Source organism: Callorhinus ursinus, unplaced genomic scaffold, assembly GCF_003265705.2.
Source record: "Callorhinus ursinus isolate GAN/ISIS: 27379988/994484 unplaced genomic scaffold, GSC_fseal_2.0 scaffold70, whole genome shotgun sequence".
NCBI classification, from domain to species: Eukaryota; Metazoa; Chordata; class Mammalia; order Carnivora; family Otariidae; genus Callorhinus; species Callorhinus ursinus.
The window spans coordinates 3,222,789-3,244,452 of record NW_027397132.1 but is presented as its reverse complement, the minus strand read 5'-3'; the positions used below and the strand labels follow the sequence as shown (position 1 = coordinate 3,244,452).

The 21,664-nt window shown below is 55.6% G+C and overlaps 1 protein-coding gene across 3 annotated transcripts in view; it reads left to right on the top strand.

The window, feature by feature from the left end:
* Window positions 1-21,664, top strand: part of SDK1 (sidekick cell adhesion molecule 1) — an 893,742-nt gene that overhangs the window by 788,118 nt on the left and 83,960 nt on the right. For all 3 annotated transcript variants that reach the window (XM_073886319.1, XM_073886318.1, XM_073886320.1), the window contains 4 exons: window positions 961-1,150; window positions 3,092-3,190; window positions 17,512-17,706; window positions 20,425-20,626. In XM_073886319.1, the coding sequence (XP_073742420.1) occupies window positions 961-1,150; window positions 3,092-3,190; window positions 17,512-17,706; window positions 20,425-20,626 (686 nt within the window). The remainder of the gene's footprint in view (window positions 1-960; window positions 1,151-3,091; window positions 3,191-17,511; window positions 17,707-20,424; window positions 20,627-21,664) is intronic.

Genomic DNA, 21,664 nt, shown 5'->3' with positions numbered 1-21,664 from the left:
CAAGCGCCTTCCTGCCTCTCCAGGAGCCCTTGCTGGGTTCAGTCTTACCTACACTTACCCACCTGTGCTTGTGTTCCATCACCTACCCCCAGCAGCGGGATGGATTTTCCTGGATGTGACCAGCAGGGCCACCCCCGTCTGCTACACCCTGCACAGCCTTCGGGCATGGGAGCCCCAGGCTTTCTGTGGGTTCGATCCCTAGTCTCTGGTTTTCCCCACCTGTTCTGGGCATTCAGATTGCTCCCTCAGGCCCCGTTGGATGTGATGATCTCACTGGGCAGGTGCAGTGACCAGAACTCCACACCACATACCTGGGTCCCAGAGAAGAGAGCTTGCCCTGCTGTGTCCAAGCTCCTCCCTGAGGACCGCCATCTTTTATGGTCTCTGGGTCCCCGACTAAGGGACTGGTTTGGGAAGGGTGAGCTGTGAGTGAGGACTGAGCAAACAGGCAGGCGCAGGCAGGGCTGTGGAGGGGAGCCTCCCAGGGTGCTGTGTCTGTGCGTGGGCAGCAGCATGGAGCCCAGGGGGACCGCGGCCTGGGCTTCTGGTGGCTCACAGCAACTCTCCTGAGGCAGGAGCCCAATTTCCCAAGAAGCTGGGAAACCGAGCGGGGCGCTGGCTCCTTCTGTAGGAAGCATAATGTCTGCGTTTGTGACCGAGTCCTCGTTCTAGTGGGCGTGGTCAGTGTGGCTACTGTTTGTGCCTCAGATCTTGTCATTCATGGCTCAAGGGTAGCTCCCCCAGCCACGGGCTGGGTCATAACTCCAGGTCCTCTTCTGCTCTAGAGTGCATTTTCCCCCCGAAGTACCATAGCGTATGGAAACTAGATCTGCAAGCCTCAAACACAACGGTTGTGGGGGAGAAACCACAGCTGGCTGGTCCGTGCCGTGTGGTTGAGAGGGCCCCTTCCTGGCACCCTGCATCCCCATGACCGCGCGTGCTTGTGTGCTGACACTCCAGATTCTGTTCCGGGCCAAAGACCTGGACCCCGAGCCCTGCAGTCACGTCGTGCGAGGGAACCACACGCAGTCGGCGCTCCTGGCCGGTCTTCGGAAGTTCGTGCTGTACGAGCTCCAGGTGCTGGCGTTCACCCGCATCGGCAATGGAGTCCCCAGCTTTCCCCTCATCCTGGAGCGGACCAAGGACGACGGTACGGTAATGGTGTGCCTGAACAGCCCAAACAGCCTGGACGGTTGTCATTTTTCACTTAATTCTCAAACCCTTTCCCCCCCCCTTTTTTGGTTGAGGAAAACAAAACAGAATTGCTTTTCAGCCACTGAGCGTTTATATGGCCAATTTCAGCCCGGAGTGAATTTTTACAGCCTAATCAGGAGCCTCTGCACATTTTGGTCATAACTCTGCGAGAGGCAGTGCAGTAAAGGCCGGGTGGGTGGGGGCCAGAAAACATCCGGCTGCTCCGGCTGGCGGCATCCACACAGGTCGGGTTAAGAGCCCCACTCCCAGGCTGGGTGCCTCGATTTCTGTGGTGCGCCCGCTCCCGTGGTCTGCACGCCAAGAGGTCCCTAGAAGTTCCTACATGGAGTGCGGCGGGCTCCACCGGCTCCCGGACTCCCCACACTCGTGCCTCCAGGCCGGAATAACAAGCACCTCTTCACGGCTCTGTTTTTACGGAAGTCTAAATCATCAGCAAATATGGTTTTCCACTTTGCAGATGTCAAACACTTAAAGGTTATCTCTTCTTACATTTTTGTTACACGGACTATAGCAAATAGTAGGGGAGGGGGTGTACATTCTGGGGGAAAATACTGCTCTCCCCACCCCACACACACCCACCTTAGGGATCAGAAACTTCTCGCAGAAATGGAAGAACTGTAGATTTCCTGATACACGTCTGCGGAAGTCATTCAGTTAGCCCCCACGGTGCTCCGGCTGCTGAGCGGACCGGTTCTCTGTGTTCTGCTGCGAGACGGCACCAGCACTGGGCTTCAGTCGAGGAGAGTTAGGAACACTGTACACTGTCCTTTCCTGGATGCAGAGCTTCGGGGGGCTGGGACCTGACGGGGGACAGTGGCCTCGAGGTTGTTTGCAGAACTATGCGAAGCCATGACGGCCCGGGTTACACAAACGGACCTCCAGCCTCAGCCAATCACAAGTAGAGACTGGAAGTCACAGAATGCTTTTCCTTCTTCTCCCACAGTGCGAGTAGAAGCATGCTCTCCACTCCCTCATTTCAGTGTGATCCAGATGATCAGCCACGGGGACGGCGCAGGGGACGAAGGCCACATAAGGCTGCCGTCGAAATTTGCATATTTGTGCAGTTGGTCCTGGCATGCGAGCCTGTAGCCTCCTTACAGTTATGTTACCAAACGCAAGGGTCACAGATTTATTTAAACACAGATTTAAAATTTTAAATACTGTTCTCCGCTTAATAGCCAGAGGCAGAATTCAGTGGCCCTGGAATGACTGTAACACACATCATCCTATTTGTTGTTCCGAGCCCATTGCCTCTTATCTGGGAATCCATTAAGTTCCAACCAGAGGTTCTGACACTCACTTGCCTACCCATTTAAGTAAATATATCTACGAGGGCTATGACGCTGGTAGGCAATGGCGCCACACCACACAGAATTATTCTGTGCATTTGTGCGCATCAACTCTTCATTTCCTAAGACAGTGCATACGAGAAAAATCATTCATTGTAAACATGTCACTTTGTCAGTGGGGAGGGACTTTAGGCCGTCTGATTTACCTAACACCGGCTGGTAGGTGTCAAGCCCCCAGTAGGATTCAGCCCAGATTGGTGGAATCTTGACCTCGGGCTTGATGTGCTTGCAGCCTCACGCCCCTTGCACTCATGGGCTCCCAGCACGGTTTGTGAGCACCGCTTCTGGAAGTTGGAAAAGCAGATGAGCTGGATTCTAAATGAGGTGTTTTCTCAACATCATTAGGGGGCCACACGGAGCCAGCTAGATTCCAAAAGTCATTCAAGGCCTTGAGTGTCTGGTCCATGAACAGAGTCACCCGTGGTCACAAATGCTCGGCCAGTCCACAGAGTCCTATGTAACCTCGTCATGTTCCCCCATAACACCATAGTGGCACCTGGCTCACAGGTTTCCTCTCCTCCCTCCAGCCCCAGGCCCGCCAGTGAGGCTTGTGTTCCCAGAAGTGAGACTCACGTCCGTGCGGATCGTGTGGCAGCCGCCAGAGGAACCCAACGGCATCATTCTGGGTAAGGAAGCGGCCGTGATTAAAGAGATCATAGCTCAAGGGGAAATAGCAATTACATTGATTTCATCTGTTTTTATTACATGTCAAAGAGGTTGAACAAAAACAAAACAAAAAAAATCCTGCCTGCCACAGCCCTGTCTTTTCTGCGCTGAGAAATGTTGGACCCTCTACTATCTTGTGAACTGTGTGCTGAGGTTTCTTTGCAGATTGAAATTTACATTTTGTTAACCCAGAATTTCTTCCATTTGTTGGTGATTCACAACAAAACCATCTGTAACTGGCCCTTCCTTCAGCTCTGAAATAACCAAGCTGTTTCCATGGGCATCTGGGAAGAAGCAGCCTCGTTTTTCATGGGAACCAGAGACCCAGGCTTTGCTCCCAAGTTCCGGGAAACATCCTTGGCTGCAGGGCCTTCACCTCATCCTTTTAAGAAGTTTCCAGAGTGAATTGTGTGCCTTGGGTCCCTGGGAAATTGTTTACTTTTAACGTTTCGTTCAAGGGGGCATCTCTGATTAGCATTGACGAAAAGCCTTAATTTTTCTTAGTTACCCAAAGGCGGCAAGTTTTATTTAAAAAAAAAAAATCATTGGTTCCCTTATTTAGTCACCCTTTCACCATGACAAATTCAGGGCCTCCCCTATGCACGGCATTGCGTGCATGGTGGGCAGTAAGGAGAGAAGATGCGCCCGTCCTCAGGATGTGAGTGGCTCACAGCACCGTCGGGGAGAGGCCCAAGGACAATGCAACGTGATAGGTGACTAATAACGGTTCACGAGATGCCCCACGAGCAGGTCACCCGGGCTGAGGGAGCTGGATCTTGCCGATGAGTGGCCTCTCGAGTCCTGGAGGAAGGGAGGAGGGGCGTCCACTCAGCCAGATGGATGCCTCATGCCTGTGGGAGTATAGACGGACCCCAGCCTGGAGATGTGGGCTGGGGCCCGGCCGGAGACGGCTGGGGATGGCTGGCTCTGCCATACAGGGAGTGCCCGGGGGCCCAGATGCTGAAATCAGGCATCTAACGGCCAGGACCCCAAGTTCGATCTATTCTCCAGACCCAGGCCAGCATTTGATAGGGTGTTACCCTAATCCAGACTTGCAACGGACCCCCACATGTGTTAGCTTGTGCATGGGATGGTTTACAGGAAGATTATAAACCTGAGCTTACAGACAGGTAGTAAAATTCACCACTTACACCTGCCTCTGACGTTAGGATTCTAATATTTGGTTTGAAAAAGAGTTTCACTTCATTAAAAAACTTTTTTTTAAAAAAAACTCTCTGCTGAGGGCAATAGGGAGTCACCCCAGGACTTTGAGCTGCAAAGTGACATAATCAGGTTTGCCTTTTAGGTAATAACTAGAAAGAGAGGCAAATCGTTTTTGAGTTCTTCCACGAACCTGGGGAGGTCGGAGCCTGGGGCACAGCGACATCGTCTGCTGCAAGGTTGGGGCCCTCCTCAGTCTGGCCCTTCTTCCTCGTGCGATTCCTGGAGTTGCTGGGTGGGGTACTTTGCTAAGAGTACAGTATTTCTGAATTGAGCGACCTTCGGAACTGCCGGTTCTTGCTACTTAAAAACCACAATGAGCCACAGAAGAAGCTGCTGGTGAAGTGTGTATTCCAGGTCCCATCCGGATGAGACAGGATCGCAGACACATGTTAGGCCCCGTGCCTTGTGCTCCAGACCTGGGGCGGGAGATGGTCTACGGAGCATATGGCTGGGCCAGAGGTTTCCCAGAGCCCCTCAGCACCGCGCCCGGCTGTCTCTTCTGGACCGAGCGGGCTAAACATCTGATGACCCAGGGGGCATCCCCAGCTTGCCATGAGACAGGAAACCTCTCTGGAGCACAAAATGTGAATTCTGACCTGTCACAGTACCCGGAGTCTCCAAAAAGCAGAGTGTCCCCGGTCTGCTGAGGAGGGAGGCCCCATCCCCACCCACCCCGGGCCTGGCAGCCCCTGCTCCTGCCGCCCCCCCCCCCATGGCCTCTGCCCTCTGCCCCGGTACTGCAGCTGGTGCAGATTCTGTGCCCACCTCCATGCTCACCGTAGCCATCCTGGGCCGACAGGAATCATCCCGCCAGGAGGACCCCACGGGAGAGGGATGGGAGGCAAGTGAGGGTGTCACATGTGATTCTCTCTTACCATAGCTGGACATGCACTCTGATTTCATAGCCATGGCTTTGAACTACTCATCCTGGGTCCTCCTCGCGAATATGGGGAGGTTCTGGCCTCAGCCAGGGCCAGCCCACTGTGCTTGCTGGTCCTTTGCCCCTTCTGTGCTTCTGAAGTCACATTCGATGTCACCTCCGCCTACAAGCTTCCTCCACGGCCGTCCCCGCCTGGTTGTGCCCACTGTCATCACACGAGTCTCACTGTCCAAAGGTAAAATCTCATCACTCACTTTGAGGGACATCTCTAACATTTGTACGTCTGATTGAAAAACCACCGTCAACAGAGAATTCAGACCACGATGGGTTAGCATTTACATCATTCAGCTTTGGAGCCCTAGAAAGTCAGATACTACCCAGGAGAGATGGCAACGTGGGCAAACACACACACATAGGCTCCTGGAGAATGATCTGGAATGTCTGGGCGAGGGGAGCACGTCTGTCCTCTGCATCCCAGAGGACCTTCCCGTCGGGCCTTAAGCCTGGAGTTCTCACACCTCTACCCAAGGGGACACACACGGGATGCTCCTGCCACATGGCGTTTGATAACAGGACACCCGAGTGTCCATCCATCAGGTGCCAGAGAGGTGTATTGTGGGCTCTTCATGCAGCAGAAAACATGACAGCAGTTAAAGGAATGACCAAGATCTACACGAGTCAACATGAGGAAATCTTACAAGCATCCATTCCGGGGAAAAACAAGTTGCAGGAGAATACACACAGCGTGAGAATGTTTCTGTACATTGAAACCTTTATGAGCGTTATTATTATCATTTACGGTCCACATGTGAAAGTGTGCACTCACGGACAGGAAGACACCCCGAGTTGCCTCTGAAGAAGAGGATCCGGTGGGGCCACAGGACGGCCTCAACTTTTTCTGCTTCATCTCTCTTATATGAAAAAAACAAAAACAGTCAAATTTGGCAAAATCTCAAGATTTGTTCAGTTGGTGCGATGAATACTTGGGTGTTCCATCCATATTATTCCCAGTATTTTCTGTATGTTTGAAAGATTTATAATCAAGAAGGACAATCATAAGATAAAAATAACACATTCACTATAAATTTAAAAAACAAAATTCAAACAAAAGGAAGAAAATGAGAATCACCCACAATTCTACCGCCCAAAGATAATGTTAATATTTTTTCTTCTAATCATTTTTCTAATATTTTAATTATAAAATATTTCCTACTTAAAAGGGAGCCTCTTTGTTTAACTGCATGTATGTTTAGCAGTGGTGACCCGCACGTGTCCCTGCCGACCCGTCTAGGATGGACAGCCCACCAGGCCCCCCAAGGGATTTTGTGTTTATCTCTCCTTCAGTTTTCTGTATGACTTTCCTAGAGTTAAATTTAAGCCTAAAAATCTAATATTAGTGCTGCATGTTTTTAGATTTCATACAAACTCTTGTCGCGTGTTTTTCTGCGAGTTGGCTCTTCTCTTCCCACGTCATGAATCTTTCCTACATACACACCCTCACTGTCCGTTTTTGCACACACCCGACCAGGACGTTTGCAGCGTTTCCAGCATCCTGGTGCTCGCCTCCTGGTGCATGTGCAGAAGGGTTCCCCAATGCCAGATGAGCATGCCCAGCCTTGCAGGTCTGTCGGCTGCTCCCATCCCTGGGCTGCCCTGGGCTTCATCTCAACTCATTGTTCCTACTTCCTTTTCAATCTCTATAATTTCTCCTTCTTGCTTGCTGATTCAACCATGCACTTAGGTTTTCTTTTCTTGATACCATATTAATTTGTTTTGGATGTCTTAACAAGAAGATTTTTCAGGACATCTGGTTTATCGCATTGCTGAAAGCAGACTCTCTCTGTATACTTCAGTACTGTTTGGACGCCCAAGGTACGACCAGGTTCATCCCAATAATGTACTGTTTAAATGCAAATACATTATAATTGAAAATTTTTAAAAATATAGATGATCTCCCAAATTGTACAGTCAGAAATAACGATGTGACTGATGTCCTTAGAGGTGAATCTTCACAGCGTTTCTGATGATCTCCTCAGGATGCAGGCCTGGAAGCAGAATAACTGGGAGAAGGTGTAGAACATTTCCAGAGTTCTTCACCTACTTGTCACACTCTCCCTCCAGGAACGCTGTGTCAGTCAGCTCTCCTGATAGCAATGCCCATGTCACCCCACCTTCACCAGCATCGACATTAATGGTTTTTTTTTTTTTAAATCTTGGCCAGTTTGATACATAAAATAGAATATTTATATGAAGGGGACATTTTCAAAGTTTACTAGCCATAATTTATTTTTTCGTCTTGGGAATTTCCAGTTTATGTTCTGTACTAGTTTGCTGGGGCTGCCATAGGGAACCACACAGCACGTGGCCTAAACAATAGGAATCTATTTTCTGTCAACTCCAGAGGCTGGAGGTGTGAGATCTAGGTGTGGGCAGGGCTGGTATGTCCAGTGGCCTCTCTCCTTGGCCTCCCCATGCCCTCCCTCACCTGGTCGTCCCTCTGTGCATATCTCTGTCCTGATCTCCTTTTGTACGGGCACCAGTCCCACTGGATCAGGGCCCCCCCTCCAGAACTTCATTTTACCTTAACCCCTCTGTAAAGACCCTCTCCCCAAATACAGTCACACTGGAGGTGCTCAGGACTAGGACTGAACATGGCAACTTGGGGGATGCAGTTCAGCCCGTAACACGTCCTTTGGCCATTTTTCTCTTGGGGACTCACCCCTTCCTTACGGGCTTTCACATGCCTTACACCTTGGCGGCATCCAAGTACCAAGTGGCTGAGAGACCTGAGCCCAAAATCCGAGTCTGAGTTGGAGGCCTGGCTCTGCTGGTGTTAGTGCCGTGACACGGGGTCCGGACAACTTAGCCCAGGAAACACCACCCGACATGATCATTAACAATATTCACTGTCATAGATGTTGCAAAAGTTCCCCTTTTATTTTTGGTCCCAAGGACTTTCACGTAGACTTGAAACTTGTGTGTCTTCCCATCTCCTGCTGTTTCCACAGTGGGGAAGCAGGGGCTGTTCCCTGCACACTGGCCCTGTAGGCCAGGGTCAGCGTGCACCTGGCCCCTCTCAGGGTCGCTGTGACTCCCTCCCGTCCTCACTCTGAGTGGTGGCCTCTCTTCCCACTCTGGACTTGCAGCCGCATCACTCCCTGGGCACCACTCGGGACGCGGTGGCAGGACTGGGGCACACGGGAGGGTCAACAGGCTCTGCCTCTTTGGGCTGCAGAGGGCGAGACACAGCAAGAGGAAAGGCTGAACAGCCACCTGATCTCAGGATCTGACTCAGCCCACTGTTCTCAGGAAGTTTCCCGACTTCATGCCCCCAGGCGGCGTGATTCACCCTCCCCCACATCCCCACGGCCATCGGTGGCAGGATAAACTCATGAATCCCTGCCTGCCTGCTCTACTCTCCCCTGAGTTTTAAGCACCACACTCCGGACAGTCTGAAGGCAGCGTGGGCAAGCTTGCAGACTCAGCAGCCCAGCCTGGTGAATTTAGGCATGTCACTGAGCCTTTCTGTGCCTCGGTTTCCCTATTCCTCAAATGGGAATAACACTCATACTCCCTCATAGTGTTGACTGAGTTGTGCATGAGGACCTTAGCACAACGCCCACCACGTGGTAAGCACTCAACGAATGTTTGCTCAAATGCATGGCTGTTTCGTATTTTATTGTGTCTCCTGGACCAGAGATTTTTTTCTTGACGCCCAAGTCTTTGCCTGGTGCCAGCATCTAGCTGGTGCTCCCCAGCAGCGGTTTCACATGGACAAGACAGGGAGAAGAACCAGGAAAGGCAGGTTGGAGCCAGGTTATAAGATGCTCCTAAGGGAAACCGAGTTTCAAATTTGGGTTTTGATCTGTAGTTCCTGGGGGTGGGAGGGGTCACTAAAAATCACAAAAATCCAAGTAAGGAGAGGGCAGTATTTAAATACTTCGAGCATTCCAACCGCGGCAAAGCAGACGGAAAGTAAAACAGTGCTATGTCTACCTGTAATGCAGAAAAACACCACATCTGAGCATCTTTTGTTGTAATGGCCTTTAGTTATAATGGTAGCAAATGTCTGGGTAACCTGTCACCTGGGTATTATTGCAGCTAGCACACCAAATTGCAGATGCTGTAGGAAGGATGAGAAAACAGTTTCTAAAGATTCAGGCCGGTGTTCGTGGGAGAGAAAGGGAGACATCTTTTTTGCAAGACTGGCTTCCCACCCAGAGACCTTGAATCAATGCTCCCACTTGGGCAGCGCGGCCTTCTGAGTTTATAAACACCTCTGCAGCCCGTGCTTTGTAATCTATATCAAAACATGTTATTGCATTTCGAAAAAAGATTAACAGCACGAAACACCACCAGGCGCCCACAGGGAAAAACACTTGCTTACTTGCGTAAATATTTTACTGTGGAGAGCTTTTAGCATTTAGCGCCTGCCTTTGGGGGATGCGGCAGGAGCCACCTGAGCACGGTCACCCTCCCTCCCTCGATGACGACTCTGCACTCCCTTAAATGCTACCAAGCTAACGTGATGCATGTGCTCCTTAAACCCACGCGGGGCTGCCCGGCCACACACACCAGAGCCTCCCCCCACTTCCAACTGCCTACCGAGGGCCTAACATTTACCCTTAGCTTATTACAGAAGTGTGTGCAAAGACTCTGCTGAGAATTGGGAGTGCGAGTGAATATAATCCCTGTTTGCAATTACAGAGTTTTGATCCACTGTTGCATTTGTCTGCCGCCACCCTCACACAGATAAGCTGTAAGACCAACAAGCCACATCGTGCCTGGGCTGGGCTCCTCCGGGGCCATTCTGCTGCCGTGGGCTCTCTGGAACAAGTTGTGGGTGCTGACAGGGCCTTCACTACTCACATCCACCCACAGGGGCTACCGAGGGGGTCAACAGCACCATGCCCCACTGGAGGCTTTGGCTTCGGGCCCCCGAGCATCAGGCCCTAGGGATGTATCACCGAACAGGCGATTCTCAGATGGGTGCCTTTCACTTGTACGGGAAGCACACAGCCTGCAAGAGGCCTGCAACCACCCAACGCACCAGACGCAGCTCCCCCAGAGGGCTCTGAGTGCCAGTCTACAGTCACCCCATCTGAGCGAGGCAGCTGAGACCCACCACCCCTCAGGAATCACCCCCCGCCAGGAGGCTCCCACCAACAGCAGCACCTTAGAACCTCCTCCTGGATCTCACACAGCTAAAGATTCTAGAAGTGGTGTCAGGCTTGAAACACACGCCCTTCCCCAATTCTCATTTTCTAGATGCCCGTTGTTTTTTTCCATCTTCTGGGCGTGTTCAGAGACTGCGTAGTTTCAGTCTTCACCCTGGATCAATGCGGCTCATACTTGGCCTTGACCCCGAATGCCTGCCTGTATTATCATAATTCACCCATAAGCTTACAAATCAAACTTCACTTGGGCTGTGTTTTCCTCCTACTATTGATTCGACTTGCCCATTCTTTCCTAACACCCAGCGCAGCCTTCTGCCCTTGCACCTCTGACATCCAGCATGCTAATGTTTCTGATCGCGCTCGAGCTATAATTACATAACTAGCCTTTTCCACCAAAATGCTCTTTTCCCTCAACACTATCTCCCGTTATTCCCTACAAATGCAAGAATGGGTACTCAGCTACTTCCTTTTGCCATTTGTGCACAAGAAAAGGCTCTCCTCTCCTGCCCGTTGAGGCTAGGGCGTTGTAAGGACATTTGAGGTGGCCGTCTTTCCATTCACCGGACCACAGAATGGGGACTGGAGGAGATCACCCTGAGTTTAGGACGGATAAGAGGAAGGCACGAACATACCCACGGGCTGAGGGACTTTCTCCCAGTGGCTCGTGTGGGAGCTAGAGCAGAGGCAGAGATGATAAGCCAGGTTTCCCACAGTTGCGCACGCACGACGCCGTGCCTTGCTGTTCCATGTGTGGCTTCAGAGTCGGCGCCGTGGCTTTAGGAAGCAGGCCTCGTGGTCTCCGTGCCGCGGGGGCGGAGGAGCCCGGGACAATCCCGCTGCAAACAGCCCCCTTCCTGCTCAGTGCTGGTGGCGCCTCGAGGGGCAGGTCTATGCATGCAATATTACAGCCGATCAAAACTCACATTTCTGAAGGACAAGAAGGACGCTTTTGAGATGTAGTAAGAAGACACGAATGAAAAGCCTGCACTTGGAGTAAAATCAGTTTGGTTTCAAGTTCATATGCATAGGAAAATGATGACCAAAAGCCGTTCCTAAGATAGGAACAGTGACCTCAGGATGGTGGCAGGTGCCGTGTGCGCGGTCAGCCCGTGGGGCCCCGGCACTGCCCCCCACGGCCCAGCCCACAGCGTCCGAGGGGCCGGCAGTGTGCCGTGCCGGAGGGCACTCTCTGCCCTGGGGCCAGGCTCCTGGGGGAGTGCCCAGCAGCAACCCCCAGCCCATAACTGCTGGGGGCTGGGGGGACGCCACCACAGCCCCTGCCACCCCCACCACCCCAGTGGGCAGAGCCTTGGCCCAGCAGGGCAGCTCCTTACTCGCACCGTCTACCAGCTTCCTCTGTCTCCTGGGCTCACCTCCCGAGAAAACTCTTTGCTCTGGGCTGTCTTGGAGTCGACTGCGCCCCTCAGGGCTCAGGCAGCAACATCCATAGAACAGAAAGTATCCTGTGTGGGCAGAGACTCCCCCCCAGCACCTGCCCCCCAGCATCTCTAGCACCTGCCCTGAGTAGCTGGCTCCATCCTCCTCTCCTGGCCAGCGTGGCCAGTGGTGGCCCACGGCGGCCCATGGGATGTGACATTCAGAGGCCCTGGAGCCTCGGGCCACCTCCCATCCTGGCGTAGGCTCTACCCCTCCTTGGTGCTCTGGGCTCTAACGGCCGAGGGCTCTGGCATTGGCTGGGCAGGGTCCGGTGGGGGGCTGCCCCTCGCAGGTTGTCGTGCACATCCCACACCTAGCGGGAGCCTGACTCCAGCCCCTGCTGCAGGGGCCTGGAACCCACTGCCTGGACCTTATTCCTGATGCAGGTGCCCCAAGCCTCTTCCAGACAACCCCCGTTTTTCTGTCCACTCTCCGAAACCACTCATCCTCTCCAGAGGAACCCTGGCCTCGGCGTTCCTCCCTCTCTGCTGTGCTAGCGTCGACCCCCTAGCGCTCGGATGCGTCCCCCCCACCCCCCGTTCCCAAATGCCTTGCGGTCTCTCCCAGTCCCTTAGTCACCTTGCAAATGTCCTGTAGAGCGACCAGATTATTTTCCACTTGTCTCTCTTTTCTTCAGATCATCAGAATTCTACCGTTTTAGAGCAAGAAGGAGCTGGGGAAGCAGCAGGTCCTCCTGGGCAGAATAGGGCTCCCACACTGAAGGCGCAGCTCTGTCCCCTGCTCACTGTGCCCCCTTCCTGGCCCTAGGGGTAAAACAGACATATGCCCTGTGCCTGAAATGCAGAGGCTCTAATAGGTGGGGGCAAGTCATTTTCTTGATTCATAGTGTGGGGGTGAGAGCGTCTCCCTTTTCCCTCCTGGGTTCTACAGCTGGTCCAAGAATTAAGTTCACATAAGACAGATGAACAGGAGGAAAACAAATTTAATTTTATATGTACAGGAGCCCCAAAGATTGGAGGCTCAAAAGTGACCAACGCAGCCTGTTTTTAATGCCTTTGAGTCAAAGAAACAGTAAATTGATGACGAATTGGCAAGACGAGGGGTTTGGCTTGGGGCGGTAAACTAGGGAAGTAACAGGGTTACTGCCCATGGTTGGCTACAAGGCTGCCTCTCTCCCTCCTGATGCAGCAAGGGGGACTGATTTCCTGCTTCCAAGGGGACAGAGGAGGGTCAGAGTGTCCCTCTGGCACTGGCCGCTGCTTAAGTAATTTTAATCCAAAATAATCAATATGTGAAAATGGCATATTTGGGGGTGGCCTAAGCTACTCTGCTTCAGTGGCTGGAAAAGAGAAGCTGAGAGTTGCCTTGGGGTTGGGGTTGAAGCTTGGCTTAGGGCCTCCCGGCAGCCGAAGTGTTGAGTACGGAGGAGGGGCCTGCAGGATGCAGTCTTGGGCTCCAGGGGCGCTGGGACGTCTCCTAAGATGTGCACACACATGGCCAGGTGTCTGCCCGCTCCGGATGCTGGGGGAGTGTGTGCCGGCAGGTGGCTCCTGCATCTCCTTTCTCTCTCAGCTATAGGCATGTGTTCTCACACCGTGAAGATAAAACCTGTTTAGCTCCTCCTACCCAGAAATCCCGTGTGCATGTAGCCAGGGCCCAAGCCCCAGGCCTACGTACATCAGCCCTCTTCTGGTGCAAAGTCAGGCTCTTTCTTTGAGGAGGGTTGGTATCTCTTCATCACTAGGAGCGATATTCAGATGGCTGAACTCACTGACACTGGGTCACACCTCATTCTTGAGGTTTTAAAAATGTTGTTTGCTCCTGTTCTTGTGGGTAATGTCTATGTCTGTCAGTGTGGTCTCTGTGCTCTGTCAGTTTGTCTTTACAAAATATCCTTCCTTATCTTCTTTCTCTACTTTAGGGATATGCATATGTTAATGGCATTGGTCTGTTGCTTTTTTTTCTGGGCACAGACTGACCCCCCTCCCCACGGTTGGGGGGAGGAAAGGGTTGCCACCAAGGTCCCTGGCTGACCCCGGTCCTACATGAGGCTCGCTTCAGCCTCTGTATATGGAGTGCATCCCCATGCGGGCAACAGTGCCTTGGGACAGCAGATGGCTTCCACCCAAGCTTTGATCTAGACCATGCGCCACTTTAAATTTGCTGAATGGGCATCACTAGTCCTCCGCAATCCCGCTGCAAATCTTGACAACATAAAAATAATAACATGACTCAACACAGCCGGAGGGGGGTAATCCTGAGGGTAGAGGTGCTTTAAGAGCATCTTTTGACAGAACTTTCATGGCTGCGGGGGGGTGTCAAAGACACAAACCGGAAGAGAAATAACAGCAATACTCTGAGCAATCAACCATGTGTGACCGACGAGGCAGAGGAGGAAGTATGCTGACTTCACCCCCATTCCCAGGGCCGGGGCTGTGGGTGGTATAGGAACAATTAGGGCTTGAGCACCTGGTGGAAATCATGACCATCAGGGGCAAGGACGTCGTGACTCTCAGGCATGAGTATGAGAAGGGCCACAAACAGATGGTGAGACTTGGGAAGGACCAGACATGTGACAGAGCGAATACCGACCGAGAGGTGCTACCAAGGAGAACCCAGTGCGGGGCAGGATGCGTGCACACTGCGTGCACATGCAGGCAAGGACAAGCGTGTCTTCGTGGTTGCCTTAGCGGCCCCGTGATCTCCAATGCTTCCCAGAAAGACACCCAAGAAGCCGGGGCCTGGGTGGGAGGAGACCTCTTTAAACTAGTTCCTTACATTCTCGTGTTATTTGTGAGCCATGTGAGTATAAAACAATTCACAGAGTAATGACAAAACATTGCAATAGAACATTTTAATGCCTTCATTAAAAAAAAGAAAAAAGGCAGCTTAAGGCTAGGAGTTTTCCAAGATGAATGTGAATTTCAGGACAAGAGACCCTGTTTCGGCCAGAAGGCAGCTGGCCAGAGACACGGGCCCTAAAAGCGCAGTCCCTGCCCTAGGACACAGCGCTGTCAGGTGACACGTGTGGAGGGGCCGCACTCGATGTTGGCTCTGTGCCCAGCTCAGTGCAGAGCGCACAGTGCACAGCAAACGGGACCAGCCTGGCGGGCCCGGGGTGTCCCTTCCACGTCTAGGTCCCATCCCCAGCTCTGAAGGGACCGAGCAGGAGCCTGACCCATGTCTGTCTGGGTCCTGTTCCTGGGCTCCCGCTGCCTGGCTCTCAGCACCCTTCCCCAGAGCTGCCAGACTCAGCAGGCGCCTGGGTGAGGGCCAGAGGTGCTGAGGATGAAACTCCTTGGAGGCTGCGTGACAAAGGATGTCCAGAGCGGCAGGCGGAGGGACTGGTGGGGACGCTGTGTCCTGCAGCCTCAGAGGGTGGAGAACTGCCTATGGTCCTTCTTCTGTAATCACGTTACAACCCAGAGTGAGTGTGTGTGGGGGCTTGGCGGCGCTGGGGGGCCCTGCGCACCTCCCCTCCCCTCCCGCGGCGCCCAGCACCCTCCCCACGAGCCACTCTCTGCTGCACCGCCCCCTCGCACTCCCTAACAGAGACCCAGAGGGGGCACGTTGCTGGGTCACAGTCACGCAGCAGAGAATTCCCAGAGCCTGGATCGCAACCCAGGCAGGTGTGCTTCCAAAGCACGTGCTGGTCACGCCCCGCATGCTGTTGTCCTTTGGAAATATGCTCGTGCTGCAGGCACTTGGGCTGCGCGGTCGCCAGTAGCCAGGCTTTGGCAAGGGGTCTCTCCCTTTGCTGGAAGATTGGGGCAGATGTTCTCTTTTCACAGGAACAGTATGACTCAGTAGAAAGTGAGACAGACTCAGGGCTCCTGGCCCGGCTCTGCTGGTTACTTTCTGTGTCACCTCAGGCAGACCACTTACCCTCTCTAAGCTGTACGGCTTCATGGCCACGTGAGGATACGTAGGCTTCCTGTTGTGGCTGTTGTAAAGGCTCAGGGAGCCAGGAGGTCAGCAGGAGAGCCCCTTGCGGTGGCTACAGTGACCACAGTGTCCTCACCCTCAGGCGGTGACGTGCCCAGGAGTCTCCGAAGGCTCGGCACCAGTTTCCCTTGGCACCCAAACTCCAGGCGCCCCACCCACAACAGGGCGAGGGAAAGAAAGGTGGGAGGGAGAGTACAGAGAAGCTCGGCCCGCTTTCTCCGGGCTGCCCGTCGTCGGTCCCTGAACGGGGAAGGACAGGCATCTAGCAGGAGACCCCAGCCAGAGGCTGGAGGCCAGCTGGGCCACCCCTGGTAGCCTGGGGACAGCTGGTCATCGTGGTGAAGAGAAGGAACCACTCAGAGTCCAGCAGACAACAGACCCGTGAGTAGCCATCGTTGTGGACTGGGCAGGGCGTGCCACACCCCCAGTCTGTGGGGTGATGGCGGTGACCAGCCATGGTCAGGGGCTTGATGCTGAGCGCACGGAACCATCCCCCCCGGCCTCACATACAGCCGACCGGAGAGGCTCCTCGTGTGGTTGGACAGATGACGAAGTGCAGGACCTGGGAAGATGCGCGTAAGCTCGGTCACCAATGGAGCCGAAAAAGGTGTGGGAAGGACAACAAAGGAGTGGAGGCATCTCGCCCAGTGAGGCAGGCGGGCGGCGTGGAGTTCCTGAGGCCTTGTTGCTGGGCGGCCATCCCACCCCCAGGAGGCCAGTGGAGGCTGAGCTGGTGGAGGACAGAGTTCGGCTCTGCTGCCCACCCCCCACCCCGCCCCGGGAGCTCCTTGTTTGCCCGGAGCAGGTTGGTTCTCACCCATGTTTGGGGGGGCCACCGGCTCTGGCTTTAATCAGTTCAGGAGCACAGCTGTCCACGCCCCTGAGGAGGCCGCGTGTGCTGGGGCCCGGGCTGGGCCTGACAGTTGGTACTGCCTCTTCAGAAGCAGGCGAAGGGGGTCTTGGCGCAGCCTGCTTGGGAGGCTCTGTCATTAATAACGTCTGATCAACCATAATCCCTTGATAATCAAGGAACTTCGAGAGCCATTCAGAGCGCGGAAGCCCCCCAAGAGCTGATGATGACGCGCACCCCGCCGCTTCCTCAGCAGGAGGGGGATCATGTGCAGGGGAGCCCCCAGCTCGGGGGCCACACTGGCGTTGCCTGGGGTCTGGGCGCAGGGGAGGGGCGGCCAGCAGGGAACGGACCCATCGGCACTTGCTCCCACTCCCAAGGCTGGGATCTGCAGGCCGACGGGGAGAATGACCAAGAGGAAGGACGTGTAACCACAGGAGAAGGGCGCACTTGGAGGAACATCCTAGAAGGACGCCCTGCCCTTGGCCCTGTGAGGGGAAGGGCGGGTGGCAGGAGGGGTGAGAGGGACAGAAAAAGCAGGGAGCCCTCCCAGCCACGTCCTCTCGGCTCCAGCAGCCACGGGGAAGATGAAACTGTCTCCACATCTTGGGGGCAGGCAGGATGAGGGGGAGTGAGGGTCATGGGTCCCAGCACTCAGAGGCTCCATCCATCACCGCGGCTGTGCCCCCTCTCAGATGCCGGCCCAGGAGGAAGGGCATCGGGGAAACAAAGTGGAGGGGTGGCGGGAATGCGGGGTCCGAGCGGGGGTGACATGACTGACGCATGGCCCTCCTGCCCTGCCCGCAGGGTACCAGATCGCCTACCGCCTGGCCAGCAGCAGCCCTAACACGTTCACCACGGTGGAGGTGGGCGCCACGGTGAGGCAGTTCACAGCCACCGAGCTGGCCCCGGAGTCCGCGTACATCTTCAGGCTATCGGCCAAGACGAGGCAGGGCTGGGGGGAGCCTCTGGAGGCCACCGTCATCACTACTGAGAAGAGAGGTAAGGCCCGGGGCCGAGTCCACTGTCGTGGTGCTCCAGGGAGGAGAACTGGGCCTGAACGGGAGCCGCGAACGTGCTGGCCGCGCGGCTTCCCGGGTCAGGCCCTGCACCGTCGCACGTCTACACAGCCTGGCATTTACCGGACAGGCAGGAATGTCCCTCTCTGCTCCCAGAGCCATTGTGTAACTGGCCCAGGGTGGCTCTGAGTCACCGCGTTGAAGGACAGCTCCCTGAAGCCAGGCACTTGGCGTCCGGTTCACCGGACACACCGGTTCACCACCACGTGCCCAGCTGAGCAGGCGCTCAATAAACACATTTGCTACCGGGCAGTCCTCGGGAGATCTGCCTTTGTGGACGCCACTTCTGTCCAAGCACTGGCGAGGTGGCTAGTATACGTTGTCTTGGTTTATCCTCACCAGAGCGTGGCGAGCAAAGCGCTGTGTGCCTCGTTCTACAGAGGAAGTGGGGGCCCAGACAGATGCAGTCCTTTGCTGGGGACGCAGCTGTGGGCCAGTGACGTGGACACCCTCCACAGGCCCCCCAGGCCACCTCTTCCCACAGAGATCTGCTGTGGGTTTCCATCTCAGTGAGCCCCTGACGTGCCCTGCAGCCTCACTCTGACATCTATCTGCCTCGGCGGGCTCCCTCCCCAGGGCCACCCCCACTCCAGGTGCAGAGGTCAGGGTCAGGCCCGGATGTCTCAGCAAAGAGGAGAACAGGAAGGCGGGTCTGCTCGGAGAGATGACCTGTCCAGCTCCCATCTAGGAGTCCCCAGGCACCAGGCTCTGGAGCTGTGGGACTTTAGGCAAGGCCCTCCCCCTCTCTCTGCCCTGGCGCCCACGTGGTGGCCTCCTGGGAAGCACCGAGGGCCAGCACGGTCCGTAGACCTCCGGGGGCAGAGCTGGTGCCATGGCTGTGCTCAGAGGTTGAGCCAGTGTCCCTGTGGCCTGTGTGATCTAGATCTAGAGCAGACAGTGTAAGGGAGGCGGAGTATTTGAAAAACCATGCGCAGGGCCGATCCGAAACCTGCAAAAGGTAGAAGGCAAAGGAAGCTGACATGCACTGAGCCCTCGCCACATTCTGGCCACACTCTGGCCACGTCCCAGGCACTGCAGCCCACTGCTCTCTCTAATTCCCACACAAGCAGGCCAAGCAGGTAGGGAAGCTGATGCCCCACAAGGTCCAGCGGCCACTCGGTGGCTGCTCAGGACAGGGCCGCTCAGCCCAGGCACATGGCTGACCCTTCCAATGGCCAACGGGGGGTGGGACACTGGCGTCACCTGTCCGTGGCTTTGGATATTCTGGGGGCTCCACACCTTCCAGGGGAAGGCCAAACCCTTCAGCCCTCTATGAATCCCCCGACCCCAGCCACTGAGCCTCAGTCCCCCAAGGACGATGACACATGCACAGCCCCTCCTCCTCCTCCAACGGTTACCTCTGCTGTTAGCTGGAGGATGGAAGCCTTGGAGTTACCAGAGATGCCAAAGCATGAAGCAGTTGGAGAGATAGCTGTGCACACTCGGGCCCCTGGCTGTCGGCACACAGCACTGTCCAACCTATGGCCCCCAGTACAGGGGGCCCCTAGACAGAGGACAGACACCAGGAGAACCCCCTCCTGCCCAGGTCCACAGGCTCCCCCTTTTCCAGGACCTGCTCGGGGCTCTGAGAGCCTCTCCCAAAGGCTCTTGCCTTCTCCCTCAGAGTTGATGCAGCCCCACAGGGAAATCCAGCACTTTCTCAGGCACAGGGAAAGACACAGGTTTGCTAATGGTTTGACGTGACTCAAATCCAAGTGGAAGCATTAACTCGAGTGCCCTTCAGGAGGCACCCAGGTCTACAGCGGGGCTCCTGCTGATGGGGCTGGGGGGATGCATGTGCACACCCTGGCCTGCACCCCGACCACCTGCACCAGCTGCCTGGGGCCCATAGAGCTTAGGGGATTTCCGCCAGGGCCCGCAGAACCCCCAGCAGAGTTTGCCCATTGCCAGTTTGCCCAGGAGGGTGGTCCTTGCAGCTGGCGAGGGGACGCAGGGCTATTGCTCTGGGGAGGAGGAACCGGGCAGCCAAGCATGTGCTCCCAGAGGAGTGCCGACCACGTCAGGGGGAAGGGCTCCTCCCACCATCATCGCAGGTTGCTGCTTTATTACCCACCACACATTCTTAACAGGATCAATAATCTTCATGATACACAAACAATTATTCCTCCCTCTGTGGAGTTTCTCCGCTGCAATTGATGGGGGGAGGAGACACACAACGGGAATGATCCACGCTCAGGAGCCAGGTCCTGGCCCCCTGCGCCCTGCACTCCCAGGCTCCAGCGCTGTGGGCACAGAGCGGCACTGACAGCCCCCACGGGAGCTGAGCGGGACACTGTCTGTGTTTCAGGCTCGGGTTGGCTTCCAGGGAAGGGAGTCAGCATGACAGATGCACTGAGCCCGAGACCGGAGGGAGAGCCCACATGGGCCTGGGGGCTGTCACTCAGAGATGCCCAACGGACGTGTGGTCGTCGGGGAGCACGTGTGGGCTCACCCTCCTGTCTGTCTATCTCCACACCAAGAGAAAGCCAGGGTCTCCAGTCAGATCTGGGCGGGGGCAGGTCCGGAATCGGCCGCCAGGCAGCCGCAGGTGCCCGAGGGACCGGGAATCAGCTCCCTGTTCTCTGCCTTCCTGGAGAAACATCTTCTCACGCGGCCCTGGTCTGTTCTCTCTTGGTTGCAGAGCGACCAGCGCCCCCCAGAGAGCTCCTGGTGCCGCAGGCCCAAGTGACCGCCCGCAGTCTCCAGCTCCAGTGGGTTCCGGGCAGCGACGGGGCCTCCCCCATCCGCTACTTCACCGTGCAGGTGCGAGAGCTGCCCAGGGGAGAGTGGCAGACCTACTCCTCGTCCGTCAGCCATGAGGCCACAGCCTGTGCTGTCGAAAGGTACCCAGAGCCAAGTGGGCCCTGCCCGGGGAACACAGCAGGGAGTCTGTGGGCCAGAGACGCGCCCGGACAGCTCACGTCTCTTCTCTGAGTGCACACTCCCTGTACCAGGGACCGGGACTCCCCGCTGCTGGAGCCCGCTCCGGCCTCTGCCCCGGCTCTGTCCTTCCAGGCCTGCCCTGTGCAGGTAGCGTGCACAACCCAGGGCCCAGGGATGGACGAGGCACAGATGACGGGGCCAGCAAGCCTGGAATTGTGGGTTCCCACACCCTACGGCACCCTATCCCCTGAGAGGTGGGGGGCGTGGGGGGAAGGGGTGTCATGGGCTGAGAGTCGCACCTTCTCTTTGTGCTCTCTCTCCTAGTCAGCAAGGCAGGTGGCTCCCCCACCTGCTGTCACCCATGGGTGATGGCTGATCAGGGAAATGAGGGGGCGTCCCCACTGTGCCATGAGAACCCAGCATTTATCCAGTTACTGAGTGAACCACCAGGCAAAGGCGGAGGGGAGCGGTGCCGATCACCGCAGCTCAGCTCTTGGCACCTACAGCCTCATTTGGGCCCCTTCTCATGTTCCCACCCCCCTCTACAGTGAGGAACCAGGGCACCCCCCTCTATGGTAGGGACCAGCACACCCTCCTCTATGGTAGGGACCAGGGCACCCCCTCTACGGTGAGGGACCAGGGCACCCTCCTCTACCTTGAGGGACCAGTGCACCCCCTCTACGGTAGGGACCAGGGCACCACCCCCCTACAGTGAGGGACAGGTCACCTCCCCTATGGTGAGGGACCAGGGCACCCCCCTCTGGGGTGAGGGACCACGGCACCACCCTCCTACGGTGAGGGACCAGGGAATCCCCTCTACGGTGAAGGACCATGGCACCACCCCCCTAGGGTCAGGGACCAGGGCACCCCCCCTATGGTGAGGGGCCAGGGAACCCCCTCCATGGTGAGGGACAGGTAACCCCCCTACAGTGAGGGACCAGGGAACCCCCTCTATGGTGAGGGACCAGGGCACCCCTCCCTATGGTGAGGGACCAGGG